At 40.2% G+C, this 25,580-nt stretch overlaps 2 protein-coding genes and 1 long non-coding RNA gene across 5 annotated transcripts in view; 2 read left to right on the forward strand and 1 right to left on the reverse strand.

Moving 5' to 3' along the window:
* LOC133488806 (extended synaptotagmin-2-like) overlaps positions 1–16,773 on the forward strand; it is a 45,753-nt gene extending 28,980 nt beyond the window's left edge. Inside the window, exons 14-23 of the mRNA XM_061797168.1 lie at positions 71–166; positions 6,031–6,105; positions 7,634–7,720; positions 7,823–7,975; positions 11,357–11,733; positions 14,170–14,268; positions 14,346–14,477; positions 14,767–14,872; positions 14,979–15,028; positions 15,822–16,773. Of these exons, the coding sequence (XP_061653152.1) occupies positions 71–166; positions 6,031–6,105; positions 7,634–7,720; positions 7,823–7,975; positions 11,357–11,733; positions 14,170–14,268; positions 14,346–14,477; positions 14,767–14,872; positions 14,979–15,028; positions 15,822–15,867 (1,221 nt within the window). The 3' untranslated portion in view covers positions 15,868–16,773. The remainder of the gene's footprint in view (positions 1–70; positions 167–6,030; positions 6,106–7,633; positions 7,721–7,822; positions 7,976–11,356; positions 11,734–14,169; positions 14,269–14,345; positions 14,478–14,766; positions 14,873–14,978; positions 15,029–15,821) is intronic.
* A 480-nt stretch (positions 16,774–17,253) lies between these two features.
* LOC133489106 (uncharacterized) lies at positions 17,254–24,131 on the reverse strand. Its single transcript, XR_009791817.1, has 3 exons — positions 24,093–24,131; positions 18,264–18,451; positions 17,254–18,181 (listed from the first exon to the last, which is right to left on the reverse strand). It is a non-coding gene; the product is annotated as an uncharacterized LOC133489106 (long non-coding RNA).
* LOC133489105 (receptor-type tyrosine-protein phosphatase N2-like) overlaps positions 18,001–25,580 on the forward strand; it is a 148,097-nt gene continuing 140,517 nt past the window's right edge. For 2 of the 3 annotated variants that reach the window (XM_061797842.1, XM_061797843.1), the window contains exons 1-3: positions 18,001–18,324; positions 22,089–22,139; positions 22,226–22,339. In XM_061797842.1, coding sequence (XP_061653826.1) covers positions 18,231–18,324; positions 22,089–22,139; positions 22,226–22,339 — 259 coding nt within the window. In that variant the 5' untranslated portion in view covers positions 18,001–18,230. Of the gene's footprint in view, positions 18,325–22,088; positions 22,140–22,225; positions 22,340–22,935; positions 23,001–25,580 lie in introns of those variants that run through there. The other variant, XM_061797844.1, reaches the window with a different exon arrangement.

Genomic DNA, 25,580 nt, shown 5'->3' on the forward strand with positions numbered 1-25,580 from the left:
AGGAGGCCTCCAGTAGCTCCTTCCTCTTGTGTTGTGATGTCACTTCCCTTCTTTGCACCCTGCTTGTCAGGCTCTATCCAGCATCCGCGCCGACCGCGGCAAAGCCAATGACGGCCTCTCGTCCGCGCTGCTCGTCGTCTTCTTGGACTCTGCGAGAAATCTGCCGGTGAGACAAATCATTATATATAGTTATTTGATTTTATAACTGTAAAATTCAGATATTATTTGAAAATATATACAGGAAGTTTCACACAGGAAATTTCACTTATAAACGGCTTCAATCGTTTTTAATACGATACATGCTATTATAATCCTCCATCAAACTATTAATTAAATGCTTAGGAAAGACAAAATATGAAGTAGATTTATTGAAATCCTAATATTTTAAACTTTGTGTTACACTTTACACATAGGGTTCAAACTGAGGCTTGAAATTCTTGAATCCAAGTATCAAATTTAATGATTTTGAGTTGAAAAAGTGCTTGAATTTGTGACAAACATGGTCTAACTAACACCTAAAATTGATATAGTTTCATGCAGTAATTAATAAATTTGAGTTTGTTTGGACAGAGGCATTGCATTTATTTTCATTTTATCTTCACATTTTACCAGAAACTTGTGCCAGGACCAACGTTCTCCTCTATGCATCATCTGGAATCGTCCTCACTTTGTTTTCAAATACTGCACTTTGTTTAGTCCTTTTCCTCGTGAATGGACATCGCTACAACATCTTCTTCCTCTTTCCTCTGCTTCTCTTTCCTCCTTTTCCTTTTCCTGTCGCACGTGAAGAACGTGTTCGAGGGCAACGTGGGCAGCGGTCACCTTTCCGAGCGGCGCGCTGCCGGTTTGGTGTTCTGCGAGAACACAGCGTCACTCTACCGCAGCTTGTTTGTGAGTCGCAGGCGGGAATGCCTGACTTCCCACTGCATGCGTTGCACATAACCAATTCCTCCTTTAAGTCTACAGTGATGGATTTAACCGTAGTGGCACTGTTTTAAAACAATCTAAATAATTAGAGGCTTTGTTATGAATTATCCTCCTCCTTAATCAAATGCAAAAATTTGACAATAAATGTGTAACATTTCGCTTGGATTTTGGAATAGACATAATTCAACAAAATTAAATCAAAATTGTTATTATCCATTACATACACGAACAGATTTGTGGCAATTATAGAAATAAGATTTCAAGCTGAATTTTGAGCAGACAATATCCACAATGCTCCAATTCCTAAATTCAGGTTGACCAAATTGAAACTTTTGAATGACTTGGGTTCTTCAGTGCGTCACGGTTGCCGTCTTGTTTTTTTTTATGTCACACCTTGTATTTGTAAACAAGCTATTGAGATGTCATGGATAGATCATATAACATTTACTGTAATCCACTGGTTAACAACATCACCTTATAACTTCCATCCATCCAACCATTTTCTACCGCTTATCCGAGGTCGGGTCGCGGGGGCAGTAGCTTTAGCAGGGACGCCCAGACTTCCCTCTCCCCAGCCACTTCATCCAGTTTTTCCGGGGGGATCCCGAGGCGTTCCCAGGCCAGCCGAAGGACGTAGTCTCTCCAGCGTGTCCTGGGTCGTCCCCGGGGTCTCCTGGGACGTGCCCGGAACACCTCACCAGGGAGGCGTCCGGGAGGCATCTGAATCAGATGCCCCAGCCACCTCATCTGGCTCCTCTCGATGTGAAGGCGCAGCAGCTCTACTCTGAGATCCTCCCGGATGACCGAGCTTCTCACCCTATCGCTAAAGGAGAGCCTGGACACCCTGCGCAGGAAACTCATTTCGGCCGCTTGTATCTGGGATCTTGTTCTTTCGGTCACGACCCACAGCTCGTGACCATAGGTGAGGGTAGGAACGTAGATCGACCGGTAAATCGAGAGCTTCGCCTTTCAGCTTAGCTCCTTCTTTACCACAGCGGATCGATACAAAGTCCGCATCACTGCAGACGCTGCACCGATCCGCCTGTCAATCTCCCGTTCCATTCTTCCCTCACTTGTGAACAAGACCCCAAGATACTTGAACTCCTCCACTTGGGGCAGGATCTCATCCCCAACCTAGAGAGGGCACGCCACCCTTTTCCGACTGAGGACCATGGTCTCAGATTTGGAAGTGCTGATTCTCATCCCAGCCGCTTCACGCTCTGCTGCGAACTGCTCCAATGAGAGTTGGAGGTCACGGCTTGATGAAGCCAACAGAAGCACATCATCTGCAAAAAGCAGAGATGCAATACTGAGGCCACCAAACCGGACCCCCTCTACGCCTCGGCTGCGCCTAGAAATTCTGTCCATAAAAGTTATCAACAGAATCGGTGACAAAGGGCAGCCTTGGCGTAGTCCAACCCTCACCGGAAACGAGTCCGACTTACTGCCGGATATGCGGACCAAACTCTGACTCTGGTCGTACAGGGACCGAACAGCCCGTATCATGGGGTTCGGTACCCCATACTCCCGAAGCAACCCCCACATGACCCCCCGAGGGACACGGTCGAACACCTTCTCCAAGTCCACAAAACACATGTAGACTGGTTGGGTGAAGTCCCATGCACCCTCGAGGACCCTGCCAAGGGTGGAGAGCTGGTCCACATGTTTCACGGCCAGGACGAAAACCATACTGCTCCTCCTGCATCTGAGATTCAACTTCCCGACGGACCCTCCTCTTTAGCACCCCTGAATAGACCTTACCAGGGAGGCTGAGGAGTGTGATCCCACTGTAGTTAGAACACACCCTCCGGTCGCCCTTCTTAAAAAGGGGGACCACCACCCCAGTCTGCCAATCCAGAGGCACTGTCCCCGATGTCCACGTGATGTTGCAGAGGCGTGTCAACCAGGACAGCCCTACAACATCCAGAGCCTTGAGGAACTCCGGGCGAATTTCATCCGCCCCCGGGGCCTTGCCACCGAGGAGCTTTTTAACCACCTCGGTGACCTCAACCTCAGAGAACCCAGACTCTGCTCCCTCATGGGAAGGCGTGTCGGTGGAACTGAGGAGGTCTTCGAAGTATTCTCCCCACCGGCTCACAACGTCCCGAGTCGAGGTCAGCAGCGCCCCATCCCCACTATACACAGTGTTGATGGTGCACTGCTTCCCCCTCCTGTGACGCCGGATGGTGGACCAGAATTTCCTCGAAGCCGTCCAGAAGTCTTTCTCCATGGCCTCACCGAACTCCTCCCATGCCCGAGTTTTTGCTTATAACTTACGAAAATAATTCTACTCCAGGGAATTATATCATATATATTCATACGTAATACTTCATACTTAATACGTAATTCATACTTTTGGCATGTATTAATCCATTATGTAATAATTACTTCCTAAAGCAAATTAAGATGAAAAATTACGCTAATTAAGGTCAGGACTCATTTGTCCATGTTAAAACGCTAAAGCTAAAGAAAAAACAACGGCTTGCTTCGTTTGTCCTTTGAATGAGTTCTTTTCATTTTTATGTGATTCCGTGGTCTATTTTTGATTATTTTTAAACAAAATGTTCTCAGCTGACTTATTACTTCCTCTCCGAAGGCTGCACTTGATTCCTCAAAGAAATATACCCAAATTATGTCCAACTGTAAAACATAAATCGTCATTTTGTTGGCCTTTCACACTTTGGTCTCTTGAACTGCTTACAAGCTGCTTTGTGGCCGACGTCAACATTTATATTCATCGGTGTCAATATTGTCTCTGTCCAATGAGCAGTAAGGACGGTATCTCCAAATGCGTAGATAATTGTTTTTCCAAATGTGGAGCTACAGTGGTGCATTGAGATAAGAGCGACTCGACCTACGAGTTATTCAAGATACGAGCCGTCGTTCCGCCAATTTTTTGCTTTGACTTGTGAGTAAAAATTTCAGATACGAGTGATGTAAGGTGGCGGTGAGCGAAACTTACTTCACAACAAAGAGAATTGCACAGCGTGTATTTAAAAGAACTACACAACTTTTCCTTTCACTAGCTTAATGTTAACACGAAATGCAAAACCACATAGACATGCTAACGAATAGCATCAATAGTCGCGGTGTTAATGCTTTAAGCAACGGAACACAAATAATGCATCAATATATGTTGACAGAAAATATAAAAATCCTCACTATCAGAGGTAGGTATTCTTTATCCTCTGTGAAAAATATATATATAAAATATTATTGCAGCTTAGGGAGTCACTTACAGTAGTTCTGAAACTCTTCTTTGTTTATGTCTCTATGATGGTGTTATACTGGCCCCCGGTGGCTAAGTTGCGCATGCCAGAAGTAGCTGCAACGAATGAAACTGTTTAATTCTTTATATTCTATTTATTTATGTCATTACTATATGTTTTTAGAAGTACATTATTTTCCTTTAAAAAAAACATTACAAATAAATTTAGTTTTTTCAGGAGGCTGGAACTGATTAATGGCATTTCCATTCATTTCAATGGGGAAGGGTGATTTGAGTGTTTTGAGTTGCTAGTGTGGTCATGGAACGAATTCAACTCCTATCGCGAGCAACCACTGTGACTATACAATCTTGTCATGGCTCAGCTAAGTTGAATATGTCAGCCACAAATAGCAATTCCATGTTACTTATTAATAAATGTGTTAATTGGGGATATTCACGAATCAAGTGTGTTGTCTGTGTGTGTGTGTGTGTCTCCTCCTCCCTGCATGCTCTTCCCTAATAATCTGCTGGTGCGTCTGTCTGTCTGTCTGTCTGTCTGTCTGTCTGTCTGTCTGTCTGTCTATCTATCTATCTATCTATCTATCTATCTATCTATCTATCTATCTATCTATAAAACATATCTGTGTATGTGCGCATGCGTGTGTGTTGGCTCTCTTTATGGCCTCCATCCCTTAGTCTAATCCATTAGAGTTCAACCAGGGGGTGCTGAAAAGGCCTCGCTTGATAAGGCCTTCAAAGTAACCACGCGCACAAAGACCACACCAGGAAGCGCGCGTGCGCACACACACACACACGCGCACACACACACATTAGTTCCTCCAAGAAAACATTGGAAAAAAATGTGACTTTGGAGAGGCTTTCGGAATGTGTTTTTGAGCATGAGTTGGGCCATGGCCCTGTCTTGAATTATTGTAGTAAATGGTGCGAGGAGTATTTTCCTACAATTTAATGTGACTTAGACCAAAGACATGCAGTTTGATTTCTCTAGGAATCCACCTACCATGCCATCTACCATTATAAAACGTTCATCATAGACAGTCAGCCAGTACAAGTATTTGGGCGCTATTCTGGATCCCAAGATGACTTTCGAGGCCTACACACATTTCTAACATCAACCAGAGACTGTTCCGTTTTTTGGGAAGTTGAGGACTTTTTATATTGACAGCTCTCTTATGAAATGTTCTATTCCTCATTTGTTGAGTCTATACTCACTTTTTCTATAATTTGTTGGTTTGGCAATCTCAGACTAGTCAATAAAAACAAGCTGGGAAGTGTTGTTAAACAATGTCGAAAGATCATTGAGGTTGATCTTGCTGATCTCAGCCAGGTCTACCAGGTTAGGTGTATTCAGAGGGCCAAGGCGATCCTAGCAGACCCCCACCAACCTCTTTTCACAGAACTTCAGGTACTGCCGTCAGGAAGGAGGTGGGCCTTTTCCAGGAAGGCAAAGTCAAATAGATACCTGAAATTGTTTTTACCATCAGCTGTTAAGTACTCTCTTTTGTTTTCTGATTGGCTCAAGTAGCCTAATAGCTAGGGGTTAGTTATAGCACCAACACGAACTGTTTTTTCTTCCTATATCGAGAATTTTTAAAAATACTTGTGTACGTGTGGATTAATAACAAAAATTGTGTCCTGGCTGTGTTCACATAACTAACATGTTAACTTCATCTTGATGTGTTATCAGTGTTTCTGCTTTGGGTTCTTTTCACCTGCTGTGTTTTGAATCCTCACTGAGAACATCCTTTGTCCTTTATTATATAATAAAAAGCATTTGAATTGTCGATCGGCATGTAGTGTGCATGTGAGTGATCATCATTATCATCATCGTCAGCGCTTCCGCTTTTATAACCTCTTTTGTCTGTGCTGTGCAGGCCGGGAAAAAAGTGACCAGTGATCCGAGTCCATTTGTCCAGCTCAGAGTGGGTCACAAGTCCCACGAGAGCAAGGTGAGCAAAGTCTATTTGCATGACATTCACATGGAATGCACAGATTTAAAAACATCAAACATGTTTGAAATTAACTTCAAGAAAGAAACAAACTAGCGCTAAACTGTCTTGAATTGTGTTTGCAAAAACAGATAAAAACATTTTATTTTCTAACGTACTACAATCATGCTTCAAACTGACTTAAAATCAAATCATAACTAATTCCAAATCATCTTGGCTTCAATTCCGTTTTAAGATTTAGGTGCCATCTTCAAACTGGCTTCAAATTGCCTTCAAACCAACTACAAATCAACTTCAAATACCTACATTGAACTCAAAACTGACTTCAAATCAGCTTCAGTTCCAAATGAGATATAAGCAGAGGTGTGGACTGGAGTCCCTTGACTTGGACTCGAGTCATGAATTTGATGACTTTAAGACTCGACTTGACAATACGTTAAAAGACTTGAACAGCAATGACTTATGACTTCGCCTGGACTTGAACCCATTGACTTGAAAAGACTTCCTATTTTGACCAAAGCACTGAGAAACCAACACTTTGTAGCTTTCTCTTGCTATATGTGCAACTTACTGTTTTACTACAGGAAAATATGATGTGACAACATAATGCTGAAGGTCTTAATGACTGTTTATTAGGTTGAAGTGTCCTGCACCATCATTGCTAATGTGAAGTTAGTTGTTATCTTTTAACAGCTAGTAGAGGAATTGACCAAGATGTCATTCTTTCACACACTACCTCAAGTAATGGTTTCATTAAAAAAAAACAAAAAAACAGTACAACATAGATCAACAATAAATGTGACAGCTAAATAAGGTATACATTCCAAGAACCACTGTTAGCATACACAGAAACAACAACGACATTTAATGTATCAATAAGGACGTTAATTATTGCAATAAAAAAAATCCACATTGCGTTGTGGGAATCGCGCGGCTGACGTCACGTATGCTTGTTTTTGTTAGCATTAGCAGCTAGCTTTTTTGAGCGATCACGCAAATAGTTACATGGCGGGCTGGCTGTGCAATTACTGGGTTTCCTGTACATTACAGTCTGGTTTAGTCAGTGTGGTGTTCTCAAGAATCAGTCTTGTACTGTATTTCTTTTTTTATTCACTTTATTTACCTTTATCAATCAGCACACAGCAAGCATCTATTCGACTATGAAACTACATTCTTCTTCATGTCCTTTTCTTTGCCTCTTTTTGATGTTTTACATAGTGCCCCTAGAGTTCAGACTGAGAAACCACAGTTGGATAAAATTGTACCTTTATAACAAGATGACAAACATGTTTGTTATTTTCTTGGGAGGCTTGAACAAATTACCTTTAAATTCATATTTGTGGGGAAAGATTATTTGATTTATGAGTGTGGTCACAGAACAAATTAAACTTTTATGTCAAGGTACCATTATAAATTAAAATCCACTCAAAACCAACTTCAAATCAGCTTGAAATTGACTTCAAATAGTGTTTCAAGAAGAACTTGTAAGCGGCCCAATGATGCGGGTGTTGTTTTTGTGGTCTTGCAGACGCGCTACAAGACCAACGAGCCAGTGTGGGAAGAAGCTTTCTCCTTCTTGGTCCACAACCCCAGGAGTCAAGATCTGGAGGTTGAGGTACGGAAAAGCTTTCTACTTGTTCTTTCTGCAACTGAGGTGAAACTTTTCTGGACGCCGACGTCTTCTTTCTACTTTTGTTGTTGCTGTTGTGGTGTTTAGGTGAAAGACGCCAAACACGACAACTGTACTTTGGGAACGCTGGCTCTGCCTCTGGGCCGCCTGCTGGAGGCAGAAGACATGACACTCAACCAGCAGTTTCCTCTCAGGAACTCTGGACCCAGCTGCAGTCTCAAGATGAAGATGGCTCTGCGGGTAACTTGATTTTAAAGAAACAAGTAGCTATCCCCCTTTCACGCAACAGATTCTGCAAAATTAGCAAATCAGAGCTTCCTTTCTCTTGTGGAAATGCATGCAGTTGGCTTCACAACTCCAACTTTCACTATTGTTCCTGAGCAGACAGACTAGAGTCATTTCTTGCGCATCCTAATTAAACCAACCTTTGCAATTCATGATTAAAGGTACAAAAGCACATTAAAATTAGTTATACAATCTCAAATATAAAATTTTCCAGTGTGAGGTATAAAATCATACAGTGATAACTGTGCGGAAGAATTGAATGTCTGATGTTAAACCTCACACCCTCGTCTTTGCTTTTTCAGCTGGTTCCTTTCACACAGCTGATGTTTTATGTCAATGATACTACTTCAGAAGCCAGAAATTTCAGGGGTTGAATTCAACCCCCATTTCGTGCAAGTACCTTTAACGCAGAACAGCGACTCAGAGTTGGGGAGGTGAGAGATCTGGTTATCTGGATAGCTTCGGATCTTGATTGATGAGTATTTTGCAATAGTTTTTTAAAACTTCCATTTCAATATGACCTTCTTGTGTAACTGAAAATACAGAATTTTATATATTGTTGAATTCGGGTGGAAATCCTGTACGATAATCCCTCGCTAGATCATGGTTCACTTATTGCAAATTCAGTGCATCAGTGATTTATTTATTTATTGTTTAATTAATTAATTAATTAATATTTTGTTTTAATTGATCAATGTAGTTCAGTCACTAATCTGCACATCTCTGTTACAGATAACATTATTGGCTATTTGGCTATAATGTGGCAGCAATGACTCACATAAGGAACCAATAGGCTCTTTTACTTTGCAGAAAAGAAACCTTACTGAGTAATTTTTACTCATACATTTGATAAGTCACCAAGTTGCCTAGTGAAGCAGTGAACATGACCGGAATGCCACTGTTTAACACACAAACCACAGTCAGAGTTTCATGAAATACTGTATAATCACAAATACCAACCTAGCCCAATGTCTTGTAAATGCGCACACTCATAAGAATATGGAACAAATGCAAGTAAAGAGCAACCTTTAGTTTGAGTTTCTACAACCCCAATGCCAATGAAGTTGGGACGTTGTGTTAAACATAAATAAAAACACAATACAATGATTTGCAAATCATGTTCAACCTATATTTAATTAAATACACTACAAAGACAAGATATTTCATGTTGAAACCGATAAACTTTATTGTTTTTAGCAAATAATCATTAACTTAGAATTTTATGGCTGTAACACGTTCCAAAAAAGCTGGGACAGGTGGCAAAAAAAACTGAGAAAGTTGATCAATGCTCATCAAACACCTGTTTGGAACATCCCACAGGTGAACAGGGAGATTGGGAACAGGTGGGTGCCATGATTGGGTATAAAAGGAGCTTCCCTGAATTGCTCTGTCATTCACAAGCAACGCTGGGGCGAGGTTCACCTCTTTGTGAACAAGTGCGTGAGAAAATAGTCGAACAGTTTAATGACAATTTTACTCAACGTACAGTTGCAAGGAATTTATGGATTTCATAATCTACGGTCCATAATATCATCAAAAGGTTCAGAAAATCTGGAGAAATCACTGCATGTAAGCGGCAAGGCCGAAAACCAACATTGAATGCCCGTGACCTTCGATCCCTCAGGCGGCATTGCACCAAAAACCGACATCAATGTGTAAAGGATATCACCACATGGGCTCAGGAACACTTCAGTAAACCAATCTCAGTACATACAGTTCGGCCCTACATCCGTAAGTGCAACTTGAAAGCAAAAGCCATCTATCAACAACACCCAGAAAGGTCGCCGGCTTCTCTGGGCCCGAGCTCATCTAAGATCGACTGATGCAAAGTGGAAAAGTGTTCTGTGGTCCGACAAGTCCACATTTCAAATTGTTTTTGGAACTCGTGGATGTCGTGTCCTCCGGGCCAAAGAGGAAAAGAACCATCTGGACATTTATGGACGCAAAGTTCAAAAGCCAGCATCTGTGATCGCATGGGGCTGTGTTAGTGCCAATGGCAGGGGTAACTTACACATCTGTGAAGGCATCATTCATGCTGAAAGGTACTTACAGGTTTTGGAGAAACATATGCTGCCATCCAAGCAACGTCGTTTTCATGGATGCCCCTGCTTATTTCAGAAAGACAATGCCAAACCACATTCTGGACGTGTTACAACAGCGTGGCTTCGTAGTAAAAGAGTGTGGGTACTACTAGACTGGGCTGCCTGCAGTCCAGACCTGTCTCCCATTGAAAATGTGTGACACATTATGAAGCGTAAAATACGACAACGGAGACCCTGCACTGTTGAGCCGCTGACGCTGTACATCAAGCAAGAATGGGAAAGAATTCCACCTACAAAGCTTCAACAATTAGTGTCCTCAGTTCCCAAACGTTTATTGAATGTTGTTAAAAGAAAAAGTGATGTCACAGAGTGGTAAACATGACCCTTTCCCAGCTTTTTTGGAACGTGTTGCAGCCATAAAATTCTAAGTTAATGATTATTTGCTAAAAACAATAGTTTATCGGTTTCAACATGAAATATCTTGTCTTTGTAGTGTATTTAATTAAATATAGGTTTAACATGATTTGCAAATCATTGTATTCTTTTTTTTATTTATGTTTAACACAATGTCCCAACTTCATTGGAATTGGGGTTGTACAACTACAGTACTGTAGTTAAAAAGAGCATCGCAAATAATTTTGGGAAGCAACAGGATCTGCCGGGCCTACTTCCTATGATACTTTATGCTGTCTACATGCTGAGACCGTCACTGTGGAGCACAGTACCTATTGCTTTATAGCCAGGAAATTTTACACATTATTAAACAATTTAAAGTGTTGAAAATAGCTTGAAAACAAATCTATTTATTCTCTTGAACTCAACTGTCTGAGAAGAGTTGTAAAACCCTGTGTTCCCTCACTCAGCAGTAGGTGTGCTGCATTATGTCACCTCAAGATTGAATATTTTCTTGGGTGTTTTTTTTAAAATATATATATATAACAACGAGTGAACAGGTTGGATACGTTTGAGTACGCCTGTTTGGTTAAAAATGAATCACTAATGTTTCGGCGCAGAAAGAAGTGGTCAGCCACGAAGGTAAATTTGTGTGCAAATTAATTTCCGCCTATTACACTGCTTAGTCAGTTCATCGATTTATTTATTACATCCCTCATGGGTCAAAAACTACCACTGTATATATGATTTGTCAACTGCCAAATTTTCCACAAGACGGCTTTATCCGCTAGATCTCGTGAGACCCTCTTTGCCCCAATGCAAGCGGACTGTAACAACCAATAGTTGGAATTAATTTCTATATCTTTTATCTTGAAAAAGTGATATCTTTGTCCACTTTCAGGTGTTGTGTTTGGACAAAGACGCATCTCCTGGCTTTGAGCCGAACCAGGCCTCGTCCGGACTCAAGTCCAGTTCCACCAGCCCGACGCCACGCCTGTCCGTGTCCTCCGACTCCGCCATGGACATCCCACGCTCGGCCTCCGTGTCAGCTCATGACGCCCTGAGGCGGCGTCGGGAGGCCGAGGAGGAGCTTCAGCTGGAGGGTCGGTTGAAGGGGGGCAGCCTGGCTGAGAGGGGCCGCAGCTCGTCCCATTTGGCCATCTCGGGATCGCAGTACTTCCTGGACGGAGGGAAGGAGGCCACGCCCAGCATCGCCTCCGACATCTCTAACCCGTACGCCGCTCAGGAGCTGCAGCAGAGACTCCAGCAGATGCAGAAGTATGTACAGGACAGCTCTAGCACACATTGTTGTCTCAAAATTTGAAACATGAAACCCTGTGAATACTTTTAGTGCGTCCGGAAAGTATTCACAGGGCTTCAGTTTTTCCACATTTGGTTATGTTACAGCCTTATTCCATAAATTAAAATGTGAGATAAGGAAACCTAACCTCAACTCAGTTTTATTTATAGAGTACTTTAAAAACAACCACAGCTGAAACAAAGGGCTGTACATAAATAAAAAATCTGACGTAAAATTGAGAATTGCATAAATTAAAAACAATAAAACGGTTGCAAAGTGAATACAAATTATTTTTATTTCTTAAAAAACAAAAAAGTATGAACCATAAATAACCATATAACCCACCTAAACCCACACAACTAACAACATAACCCAACCCAACATCTCCCCAAAAAAAAAAAAAAAAACTCCATCAAAAAAACCACCCAAACCCCAAAACCCCCCCCACCCAAAACATACCCAAAAAATAAACCCCCAATTTAAAACAAATACAACTAAACAAATAAAAAACCACAAACACTCAACCACAAACCAACCAACCCAAAACCCAAAAAAACCCCTATCACATACACCCCCCCTCAAAATAAAAACAACAATAATAATCACCCCAAACCAACAATACACACACTATAAATAACCCACCACAAAACAAAATTTTCCCCACATAAAACCAAATCCCAAATACCAAACTTACCCACACACCCTCACCCCCCCCCTCCCTTCCCACAATATACCATATCATACACAAACCTCAATTATAACCTTACTTTATATACACCCACAAATCCAACAACTATAACAAAACCCCCCATAACATCACACTCTAAAATTTCTTCCAACACATAATATTAAACACCCCCCCAACATTCCCAATTCCCCCACTACACCTCCAAACATAATTATTCCTTTCTCATCTTGTGGACCTATCACATTAAACACAAACTACTCCTCCCCCCCCAATACTCAACAAAACAACAAAAACACCCCCCCCCCCAACCCCCCAAATTCTAACCAAAACACCCACAATAACACCCCCAAACAATATCTACCCCCTAACATCACCACCACCCCACACCCCTAATCACCCCCATATAATTCCCCCATACAGCTTTCGACACCTTTACAAAAACCATCACATGTAACACCATAACGGAAAAAAGCAACCAATGAACACAACAACAATAGTACTACCCAGCCCATTTAATAAAGCCAGCTTGCGTCTGGGGTAATGGCTCCAATGCTGCAAAGGCCACGCTTAACGTTCTATTTTCAAAATGTTTTTGACAATTACAAATATTTGGCAGCTGCATTTCTGCTGCATCCGCTCACACCGCCTCCGCTTGCTCTTCTGTTGGCCCATGCTGCCAAGTGACTCTGCGGCTCCATAGGTTTCGCTGGATAGCATTCGGAGGCTGGTAAATGCTCAAGTAGTCATTGATAAAATACAGAGTAGTAAATAAATCATAAGTGCTGGCGATCATATGCTAATTTGCTGTGGATATATATATATATATTTTTTTTTTTACTGTTTTTGGCACTGTAGGTAACTGTCACTGGCTGATCCAGCCGCCTAATAGCGCTTCCGCCTCCACGCACTGTTGGCAGATGCGTCGGCCCCTGGTTCTGTGCAGCTAAGCTAATAAACAGTCCGATTACCCTGAACTGTAAACCCAAAGTCACTGGATGATCGAACAGTCATTTGAGAAAGCGCTGGCACGCATATGCTGAGTTGCTGTTTTTTCTATTTTTGAAGTTGTCGGCGAATAATTTTGTTTAAAATATCCGAAACTGTTGGTAGCTAACGTAGCCATGTAGAGTGCACTGATTTCATGGCCGTCCAATGCAAATGTCATCCAAACAACAAGATTTCGTGAACTTGTATTGGGGAAAAAAATCAAACGATGATAACTTTTATTTATGAAAAACAACTTTATTCAATAATAAAACAAAATCATGAATACATATTCATTAATATCGCAGAAATAACATCATTGATGTCTGCTATTGTGTGATTGCAAAATGGTTGCCTCATCCTAGCACTTTAGCGCTCAGATCCCTCTGGTGTATTTCTCCAGTGGCATTAACGGTAAAGACAGCTTGAGTGACAAACAAGGCTTGTTTGTAAAAGAACCATAAAAGGAACTCTGAAGACACTAAGATGCATTTGTGTTAGTTTTCATGGAAAACGTGTATTCAGTAACAAATTATGACCTTTTGATGGATAACAACTGCCAATAATTCAAATTCTCATATCAGTAAAATTCATTGATTTTCAAAGGGAAATTCAGGGGGCTATGTCTTTCCTGTTATTGATAAAATTATATGAACATAACCCTTATACTGATTTTAATGTGAATCGTTTTTTTAACTCTGGTTAACATCTTTGATCCGTGTGTGTTTTTTTTTTTTTTTAGTGGTTCTGGACCCAACTACTTCCCCCTGGGGGAGATCCAGCTGACGGTGAGACACAGCTCACAGAGGAACAAGTTGGTGGTGATGGTCCATGCTTGCAGGTACCATTTACACACACACACACACACACACACAAACACACTTCCCCTGAACTCTTCTTGTCCTTGGTTGTCATCAGGAACCTGATCTCGTTCAGCGACCACGGGTCGGACCCTTACGTGCGGCTCTACTTGCTACCTGACAAGAGGCGGTCGGGAAGGAGGAAAACTCACACCTTCAAGAAAACACTCAACCCCGTTTATAATCAGACGTAAGTACTACTACGGTTGTTCAGAAGTCCGTTACAATTCTTAGATGAGGATTCTGTTTCTCCCTTTTGTTGTGGGAGAGGGCTTAAAAAAAAAACACAACTTTTTCCTAAGGCATTGAGTCTGACAATAAATATTGCTCATTGTATCGTAAACCCTTAGAAATATGACACATGACATCATTTTAATTCACATTTAAAGAGATTTTATTTTATGTTGATATATAAGTGACTGCATTGAGATGAAAAGAGTGAATTTCCACGTGATTTGTTTTGATGCTGTCGTGGTCAGCTTCGAGTTCAGCGTGTCCCTGGTGGAGCTCCACAGGAGAACTCTGGATGTGGCCGTCAAGAACAGTGGAGGGCTGCTCTCCAAACACAAGGGCCTTCTGGGAAAGGTCTGTTTTTATTCCGGAAAAAAAAGAAAACTCTGGACAGTATTGCATGTGTTTGTTCCACGTCATGTGACCGAGCTAACAAGAAGCTTTTTTTTTTGTCCGTCAGTTGTTGGTGAATTTGGGCCAAGAGGACATTGCCAAGGGCTGGACACAATGGTCAGTTTTTACATTAAACATCGATATGATTGAATAATTCACAGGTGGAAGTTACACGTTTGGCTTGTATTTTGACTTTTTTCTGAAAAATACCTTTTTCTCACCGAATACTCTTTTGTTAAAAAAAAAATTTTAAACATTTTTCTCAAAAGGTTTGCTTTTTTCCTTGTAAAAAAAACAAATCTGCCTTTTTTTTTTTTTTTTTTTTTTAACTTAAAATGACTTTTTATTTGTAAAGAAAATGACAAAAAAATTCTCAGAAAACCACTTTAGCAAAAATATTACAATTTCTTTTAAATAACATTATGCCATAAAGTATTACTTTTTCCTTCAATATTGTTTTAAAATATTCTAAAAAAATCCAACTTCCAAAGAAGAATTCTGATTTTTTGTTGAACCCCCCCACAACATTTTTGCTTCAAAAAAACTCTAACGTTTCTTTGTATTCAAATGTTTTACTTTTTTAATGCAACTTTTTGCCTAAAAATATTACTTTTTCCTTGACTTTTTGTCAAAAGTCTATTTAAAAAAAAAAAAGAAATGCCACAACCCTTTCTAAAAAGAAAAAATAATAATTTTCTCTTGATTACAATATTTTTTGAAAAAAATCACCACTTTTAATTTAAAAAAATGACCTTTGTTTTTTAAGAAAATTACTTTTTTTTTATTTTCTTGAAAACAAAATTTTTTAATTTTTTTTCTTGAAAACAAATATACTTTTTTTCTAAAAAAAAGACATTCTTCAAACAATATCTTTTTTTGTACAATAAATGTGTTGTTTGTAACCCCACAGGTATGAGCTTACTGAAGACGGCCAAAAGAAGCCTCATCAGCTCTAAAGTCTCATCCTCATCATCATGATCACTTCAGCATCATTCTAATCTTCACATTTTGTGCGACTTTCCTTTCCGAACAAACAAAAAAAGCAGCTTCAATGTTGAGTGGCAAGGCAGACCTTCCTTTTAAGGCTAAAGGGAACGTACGCAAACATGTCGTATATTTATATTATCGAACATGTCATATTTGTAAATATGCACCACCAAGCTGGATGAAGACGGCTAGCATTTAATTTGTATTTTTTTTCTTAATGATGGCTGTCATATGTACAAAGGGACACACAGAAAAGAGGAAAAAAAAGAGAGACTTTCAGTTAAAAAAATAGTCATATTTTGCAAGGAAAAAGTCATTTTTGAGATTGGAAAAAAGTTACAGATATTACACGGTTTCAGTCAGAATTTAATGAGGGCAAAAAAACATTTTAAGTTAATTATTATCCAAGTTTGTTCTCGTAATATTCTGACTAGTGAAAAAATATGACCGCAATCTCATTCTAATTTTAATTAATTTGTTAAAAAATACCTTTGTTTCTTGAAAAAAAATTACCGTGTCTTGCGAAAAAAAAATTTCTTTTAAAGTCAACTTAAAAAAAATTCTTTTTTTCAATCTGTTCTCGAACAACAACTTGTTTCTTGATTGTTTTTTTTTTTTGGTGGCTATTCCTCTTTAAAGAGTAGCTTTATTTTTTGTAGAGTTGTGTTATTGCTCACTTTTTCCTGAATAACAATACAAACCTTTTCTTTCTTAGAGAAAAAAAATTCAACTTTGACCCAGATTTTTTTCTTGATTGTTTTTTGGACTTTTTTTTTTTCTTAAAAAGTTTTTTTTCAATTTTCTAATTACTTGTTTTCTCGAATTTTTTTTTATTTTTTAGAAAGAAAGTACTGTATTTTTTCCCCTATATGCGTGTGTGTATATATATATATATATATATACACACACACACACACACATGCACACACACGTATGTATGTGTGTGTATATATATATATATATATATATATATATATATACACATATATATATGTATATATATACATATATATATATATGCACACACACGTATGTATGTGTGTATATATATATATGTGTATGTATATATATATATATATATATATATATATATGTATATATACATACACATATATATATATATATATATATATATATATATATATATATATATATACATATATATATATATATATATACATACACATATATATATATATATATATATATATATATATGTGTGTATATATACACACACATTTTTTTACTTTACAAATTTTGGTAAGCGAAACTGGCTTTATTTCATATTTGTCTCCTTAACATTTAATCTAGTTTGAAAAGCTTCAAGTCGTTACAGCAGTTTTCACATCATACGAATATCATTGAGGTGTTTCAAAGGTTAATTTTATTTAGAAAAAAATTATGAAAATATATGAATCAGAAGATATTATAACGTACCATCCATAGTGCTTCTAATGTACAAATCATACAGCTTTACAAAGAAACCTAAATATCAATATACATAATCGTATATTTGCACCACCTAGTGGTTACTATATATTTTCTACGTTAAGTTCTGGATTTTTTATTTTTTTTATGCACAAATGTCAGCAGCAGCAATATTATGTTAACAAGTGACATTTTAATATTGTGTATGCTTTAGATATTTTACTTGCAAAGTCTTAAGTCACGTTCATGTTCTATTTGTTGTGATTTTTTTTTGTACAACTTTAAGCATTTAAACCAAAGTGCGTAGAGTAGCAGTGTTTTATTGTGAAGTGTGCCCCGTTGGAAGCACATTTCATAGTAAGGACAGCGGTACTCTTATTTTGAAGGGTTCACACTAAAAAGTCTCCTTCCTGTTGTGCCTTTACTAAAAGGTCATGTGACCTGCAAACAGCTTGCCTCCATACACTTGTAAAAGATGTCTTTGGAATAAATAAAGAAGAGATAATCATTTGGTTTTGTTGGTTTTTCTTTTCCCCTCTCTGGCAGCACTCGTGTTTTAGACACGGACTGGCGACCAGGTCATTGTTTGTCTGTGCCATGCGAAGTGTAGAAAGTTACGTTTTATTCCCTTGATTTTACTTTGAAGTCGAGCGCCGGATGTGTTGTGCGCGAAGACAACTACGCGTTTGCTGGGAGCGTCAAACGGCAGCAGCAGCATCAGGAGGAGGAAGAGGAGTAAACGCCCAACCTGCTCGCCTCCATCCATCTCCCTCTTCCTCCATCCCCACCGACTCCTTTCCTATTCCTCAGGCCGCACAGGTGCCGCCCTGAGCGGGCAATAGGGCCGACCAGACTCTGTGGGGAAAGATGGCCTTTTAACGTTCGGACTAAAAGCAGGAGAGACATGCTGCCTTCCTCCTCCTCCTCCTCCCTTTACCTCTTCCTCCTCCTCCTCCTGCGGACCTCCTCCTCCCCCGCCTCGGCTGACAGGCGCTTCGGTGAGTCGCTTCTCCATCGACTCATTCGGAACCACTTATGCAGGTTCGGGTGGTTCTGCTTGGGCCCATTTTGTTGCTTGATGATGATGCCCGCCACAAAGTGACACAAAAACCTCTTGACGTCTTTCTATACGACAAACATACAAAAATATGAAGGAAAAAACAACAACAACACTGGCGCGTCATGTTCATCTTTTGTGACAAATTAGCCTTTAATTAGTCTTTACTTAATTATACAAACACACACACACAAACAGGCCCCCTCGTGCGTCACTCACAGCTATTTTTAAACTACTATGATCACAACATAATGTAAATGAGTAAAATAGACGTTTGTATCTAATTCATTTTAAAACATCTTATGTTTATGCAACATGGGGGAAAAAAAAATGTAATTCAGTTAGCCTGGAAGCTAGCATGACAATGGACCGACTACTCGCTGTAAACACTAATTATATTATAAACCCGATATGTATATACACAGTGTATATACATACCCTATTTCTTATTTTGTTGCACTTAAATGTTTCCCATCATCAAACAAATTTAAATATTAGCCAACGACAAGTAAACCCAAAATGCAGTTTTTAAATTAAGGTTTTTTATTATTAAGGGAGAAAATAAATCCAAACCGACGGCATGATGGACGACTGGTTAGCACATCTCCCTCACAGTTCTGAGGACCCTGGGTTCAAATCCGGCCTCGCCTGTGTGGAGTTTGCATGTTCTCCCTGTGCCTGTGTGGCTTTTTTCCGGGTACTCCGGTTTCCTCCCACATCCCCAAAACATGCATGGTAGGTTAGTTAAGACTCTAAATTGCCCGTAGGTGGGAATGTGAGCGCAAATGGTTGCGTTTTTATATGTGCCCTGCGATTGGCTGGCGACCAGTTCAGGGTGGACCCCAGCCTCTCGCCCGAAGATAGCTGGGGTGGGCTCCAGCACGCCCGCGAGCGACCCTTGTGAGGATAAGCGGTATGGAAAATGGATTGATGGATGAATATATCCAAACCTGCACGGTCCTGTGTGAAAAAGTAATTGCTCGCTAAACCTAATAACTGGTCGGGTCACCCTTAGCAGCAACAACTGCGATCAAGCATTTGCAATAACTTCCATTGAGTCTCTTCCAGCGCTGCGAAGGAATTTTGGCTTTTCAGAATTGTTGTAATTCAGCCACACTGACTCTCACTCTGTTCAGCAAACAGTTTCTTCATTCAGTCATTTATATGAATAAAGCAAATAATGTTTCCGTAGGACCCAATACACGAGTTGTTGTTGTTTTCTGGGCGCTTAAAAATTGAAATGGTGGCAGGTGTGTAGCAGACTTCCATATATTATTAATTTCAATTTTATTTGACATTCATGTCAAAAAAAATAAAAAAATAAAAAAAAATCTGAAGTTACTCACCAGTTACTCGAGTAGTTTTTTCACTGAGTACTTTCTTACTCTAACGCAAGTAAATATTTGGAGGACTACTTTTACTTATTATACATATATTTACCTTTATATTATTCTAAAGTAACAGTATACATGGGTACAATATTTGGCTATACCCACGTCTGGTTTCTATATCATTTAACATGATGATGATTTCCTTCCATACTAAAAGTTCTTTTCTTGTGGCGGTTAAAATTGTGCTGGCTGGTCGTGCTCGCCTAATCATTAACTGGAAGGTCGTCAGTCGTCATGGCAATGCTTAAATATTTCACACGCACACACAGTCAGCACATCTTTCGTTTGACAATTCACATCCACATTTAGTCACAGATTAGACCAAAAATTTGAAAACACGACCCTGGCTTGGAACCCTAATTTCCAACCCTAACCATGTTTTGAAACCCTAATTTTAAAGCCTAACCTTGTCTTGAAATCCTAAACCCAGGTTTAAAACCCTAATTTGAAACTGTCTTGAAATTTAAATTTAAATGCCTAATCCTTGTTTGAAACACTAACCCCGGTTTGAAACCCTAATTTGAACACCTAATCGTTGTTTGAAACTCTTTTCGGTGGCTTGAAAGCATCATTTAAGAACTTAACAATGGTTTAAAACTCTCATTTGAAACCCCAACCCTGTCTTGAAACCTTAATTTGAAGGCCTAATTTTTGTTTAAAACCCTAACCCTGGTTTAAAACCATTATTTAAGACCCTAGCTATAGTTTAAAACGCTAATCCGGATTTAAAACTTTAATTTGAATCCCTAACACTGGCTTGAAACCATTATTTAAACACTTAAGTTTGGTTTGTAACAATCATTTAAGACCACAACAAGGGTTGGAAACCCTAATTTGAAAGCCTAATCTTTCCCTTGCCTCCTCGGGAGAGCAGCATGTCTCTGATTGCATCATGGGAAATGTAGTCCTTTCCTGCTTTCTCGCTGATGGCAATGGCTTTGCTGTGCTTGGCTGTGCCCCGTTTTACACGCATGGGGACGCGACCAGAGAGTCGTGGCGGCCTCAAAATAGTTCACCGAGCCTTCATCCTCCTCCTCTTCCTCCTTCCTTGTTCCTATGAGACGGGAATGAATTTCATAGCTCCAAAGTCCACAAATTTCTTTTCATGCCTCAACAACAGGTGGCAAACATACGGATAAATACGTGTGTGTGTGTGTATATGTGTGCACGCGTGCGTGTGAGCGTGTGATTGTGTAGGATGAGACTGTGTGGACATCCTTAGGTCGTCTTACAAATGATGGGCTGTTGTCGTGGTTACAGCATCTGTCCATTTGCTATGTTCAACGGATGCTTTGTTGTCTGCCCTAATGTGTGTGTGTGTGTGTTTGGATGTTAGCAGCTGCCTGAGTGCATCATGTACATTAACAGACTAATGGTAATAGGCTTGAAACCCTGATTTAAAACCCTAACTTGAAAGACTAACCTTTGTTTCAAACTCTAACCCTTGCCTGAAACCCTAACCTGCGCTTGAAACCCTAATTTGAAAGCCTAACCCAGCATTAAAACCCTAACCCAGACTTGAAACACTAATTTGAAACCCTAATCCTTGTCTGAAATCCTAACCAAAGTTTGGAACACTAATTTAAAAGCCCTACCCAAATTCAGTCATTCATTCATTTTCCGTACCGCTTATCCTCACTAGGGTCGTGGGCGTGCTGGAGCCTATCCCAGTTATCTTTGGGCTACAGGCGGGGTACACCCTGAACTGGTCGCCAGCCAATCGCACATATAAACAAACAACCATCTGCACTCCCATTCACACCTAATTTCACACCAAATAAAGATGATTCTGATTCTGATTCTGATTCTGATTTAGAGTCTTCAATTAACCTACCATGCATGTTTTTGGTATGTGGGAGGAAACCGGAGTACCCGGAGAAAACCCACGCAGGCACGGGGAGAACACAGGCGAGGCCGGATTTGAACACGGGTCCTCAGAACTGTGCTAACCAGTCGTCCACCGTGCCACCCCTAACCCAAATTTCAAACACTAATTTGAAAGCCTTGTTTAAAACCTTCACCCCAGGATTGAAACTGTAAATTGACACTGTGACCTTTGCTTGATACCTTATTTTAAAAACCTTAACACTATCATGCACCCCTATCCCTTGTTTGAAACCCAAATCTTAAAACCCTAATTTGAAGGCCGGATTGTACCCCCTAGCAGGCTGGTTTTGGCCTGCGGGCCATATGTTTGACACCCCTGCTATAACCACTGCTTGAAATTCAAATTTTGTCACGTTAGGTTCCTTTTGGCCATTTTCCGTAATAATTCAGTACAAGTCAAAATGTGTTTTCTTCTTGTTCTGTTTAGGTTGTCTGTTCAAGCAAGATCTTTGTACGCCAGTCGAGCTTTGCGTCAACGGTAAGATTTTTTTTTCAGATTTTTGTATTTTGACTCGCAGTGTGGATGGAATGCGTCCCAATACTCTTGTCTGTGTGCGTCGGCAGACGGGATGTTTGGGAGGTGCCACTCCGTCCCGGTGAATGAAGTTTACTCGTACGACGTCACCCTGCCTGTTGTACAACACTTTAGGCTCCTGCTGGACAAGATGGCCGCTGCGGGTAAACACATGCACTCACATGCACACACACGCGCACACAAAACTGACAAACTGAGAGCTGGATAACCGTGAGCAAAAATATTGCAGTTTCACCATCACAATATTGCAATTGTAGCGCTAAAATGTATTATTATTATGCAGTCATATTGTATATCTGTGACCCGGAAATACGTCAGTCCTATACTCTGCCTGCATTGCGCCACAGTGCCAGTAAACATCAGTGGCCGATTCTGAAACTAACAGACTTTGTCAATGGCATTTTAAGTGGGAACTGGAAACTATTTTCGGATACATTGTTTAATTCCAGACGGTCTGTTTTATCTGACATCCGTTATGTCGGGGTCCGTTTAATTGCGGTTCCACTGTACGAATATGCAATGGTGCTTGAGATATAAAGGTTTAATTTGTTCTGTGACAACGTTGTTGACTCTTTTTTTTTTTAATAAGGAAAAATAGCAATCTGTAATATTTTACTTGATACAAACAGAAGAATAACATAATTAAATATAATGTAACACATTAAACAATTTGTGCATCGTGATGTAACGCTGCATCCAATTTAGTGTGCTGTGCCTGCCTGGGCCATCAGGAGGCAGTACTGTATCATGCAGAAACAAATGAGGAACAATAGACTTCTTCTACTGTAGGCCTGCTCCTACTCAGTAAGTTGCTGTAAAATTTGTCATTTTTAATAGGGTATGAAGAATATAGGCCTATGAGTATTGTTAAATTAACTTTCTACATGTGTTGTTCCACTATATGTGTTCAGATATCTATCGCTTAAAGGGTTATATATATACACAATGGCGACTATCAACGCTAACGTTAGCATGTCAATGGCATTTTCCATTCATGTTAGCCTGAAGCTAGTGTGCCGCCGGCAAACAAGCAAGCTATGTTGCCTTTTCTTGTTTTAAATACACACTGTGTAATTGTCTGTTTAGATTGACAGTAAACTGCAACTGGGAGTGGCAATAAACAGCTTGAAACCTCTTTTTTTTTTTTTAAACAATTCAAAAAAACAAAAACAACACCACACAATTGACTGTCTGTTGTCGTACAAGAGCAGCTCCAACTACCGGAGACAAATTCCTTGAGTGTTTTTGGACATACTTGGCAAATAAAGATGATTCTGATTCTGCTCTGTCAAACTGCTGCTTGTGTGAAGTTGAGTTGCGTTCACAAGCCTATGAACTAAAAGGCAATGTGTGTGGAACTAACCCAATTGACTTAATATAAATATGTTTCAGCTAAAAGTAAAATATAGCATTCTTAAAATAGTTACTTGGGACTGTTTCATCACGTCAAATGGATTATATGTGCAAATTTTAACTTGACTTCCTGTTTTAAGCGTGTAGCCTTTTATTTTGAAGGATACGGACCAGAACTCGGCGTTTTGGCACGAAAAGTAACTTCACACGGCACCTGTGATTTTTAAATGGATGGAACCAAATGCTATAAAACGCTGATTCTTTTCCCTACCGACCGATGAGGGACAAGGTTAGTGTTAGTGATACTCTGGGACAACGTTTATGCGAATTTTGTCCCATTTCATTGTGACGTAAAGTTGCTACGGTGAAGTTTGAGCCCAATGTTAAGCTTTTTTTTTTTTTTTTTTTTTTTTGTCATCGGCGCCTACGTTGGTTTGAAGACTAAAATAAACGCTAAAAACCATCAGTGCAAAAGTGCAACCAACCGTTTACCTTGTTAGCTGTCTCAATGTTGGCATAGATGTATTTTATTGTTTCACTCACCCAGTTGACTGAGAGTTCACATCACATCGCAGATCCAGAAGGATAGGGGTTCAAGTACATGCAATTAACCCTATGGTGACCACGGGGTCTAAATTGACAACATCTGATTTGGTCACATTACATTTCTGTATGCCATTCTTTCCCCGGCAAACGAGAATCAAGCTTCAAGGTTCACCTTTTTAATTAAAGGCTATTGTTAAAACAACTGCTTTAAACTGTGAAATGTATAAAATACGAAATAATCTGCATTCATGTCAAGAATTCAAAGGTTGTCCACTAGAGGGAGACAGAAACCAGAGAAGCGCCCCCTGTGTCATTAGCCGATGATGCCATTTAGCTTTGAGTGACATCTTAAAGGAGTTTGATAGAAAAATGCAGTTGTACCATTGTAAGAAGTTGTAAAAATGCTATGTAACAAAATGTGTTGATCATTTCATGAAATAATCCAGCATGACGAGGTGGAATTAATGACGCAATATTCCAGCATGACGAGTTGGAATTAATGATGCAAATGAGCTGTTTGGATACCACACATGCATGTGAGGCGATGAAATGTCAATTGTGCAGGTGTTCCGTGTTGTGGTCTGCTCCCAAACTACCCGTCTGACTCTCTTTATTAGCCACCTGTCTGTTAGCACACCACTAACGCATGTTAGTAGCCGCTTTATGGCAATTTGATTGCGATTGTTCAGCAGCTGTGCCGGCCAGGCCTCAGGTGAGGATGAGACGCTACATGCAGTGTGGAACTGCCAAGAGATGAGTAGCATTCGGTAATTGCTTGTTTTGATGCTGAGGGATGACATCCAAGCTAAAATGTCAAAGAAAGGTCATAAAAGAACTTGACCACCTTCTTTGCCATCAGTGGTTAGTTTGTGCAATTACGAATTACTGAGTTATTATTACTAGGCTGAGTGACCAACTGGTTAGCACATCTGCCTCACAGTTCTGAGGATTGGGGTTCAAATCCCTGCGGCCTCCTCCGGGTGGCCGATTGTTGTGGCGCCTCGGTGGGGCGGGCGGACCACCCTGCGTCCCTCCGTGTGGGACGTGTCCCGTCCGCCGGGCTGCTCTCGGGTGGACTCCTGGGCCCGATCCCGCCTCTCGATGATTGGGTGGGGTCCTCAGCCACCGCGGTGCAGGCACAGCAATTACAGGACACTTCTGTCAGTCATTGTGCATGTGAAACGGTGTTAATTAACTTGCATGTGTCCGCAGGCACACACCCCTGGGACTTTTTCGCTGGGTGTGGGGCCACTCACTTATTACAACAAATAACTCATGAATATGCAAATTGCTTGGGTATCCCCTCACTCACACTCTCGTCATATAGACTTATAATTTACATAGTCACTCCCACCATACTTCAGTTGTACCGCCGGGTTCACGACCCTTGTCCTGCATGCTTCTCTTGTCCTTGTCCTGTCCTAGCTTGTCCTGTCCTTCCCTCATAGGGTGTAGCACTACTGTCACATTCATATCTAATGGGTC

Source organism: Phyllopteryx taeniolatus, chromosome 14 (genome assembly GCF_024500385.1).
Source record: "Phyllopteryx taeniolatus isolate TA_2022b chromosome 14, UOR_Ptae_1.2, whole genome shotgun sequence".
Classification (NCBI taxonomy): domain Eukaryota; kingdom Metazoa; phylum Chordata; class Actinopteri; order Syngnathiformes; family Syngnathidae; genus Phyllopteryx; species Phyllopteryx taeniolatus.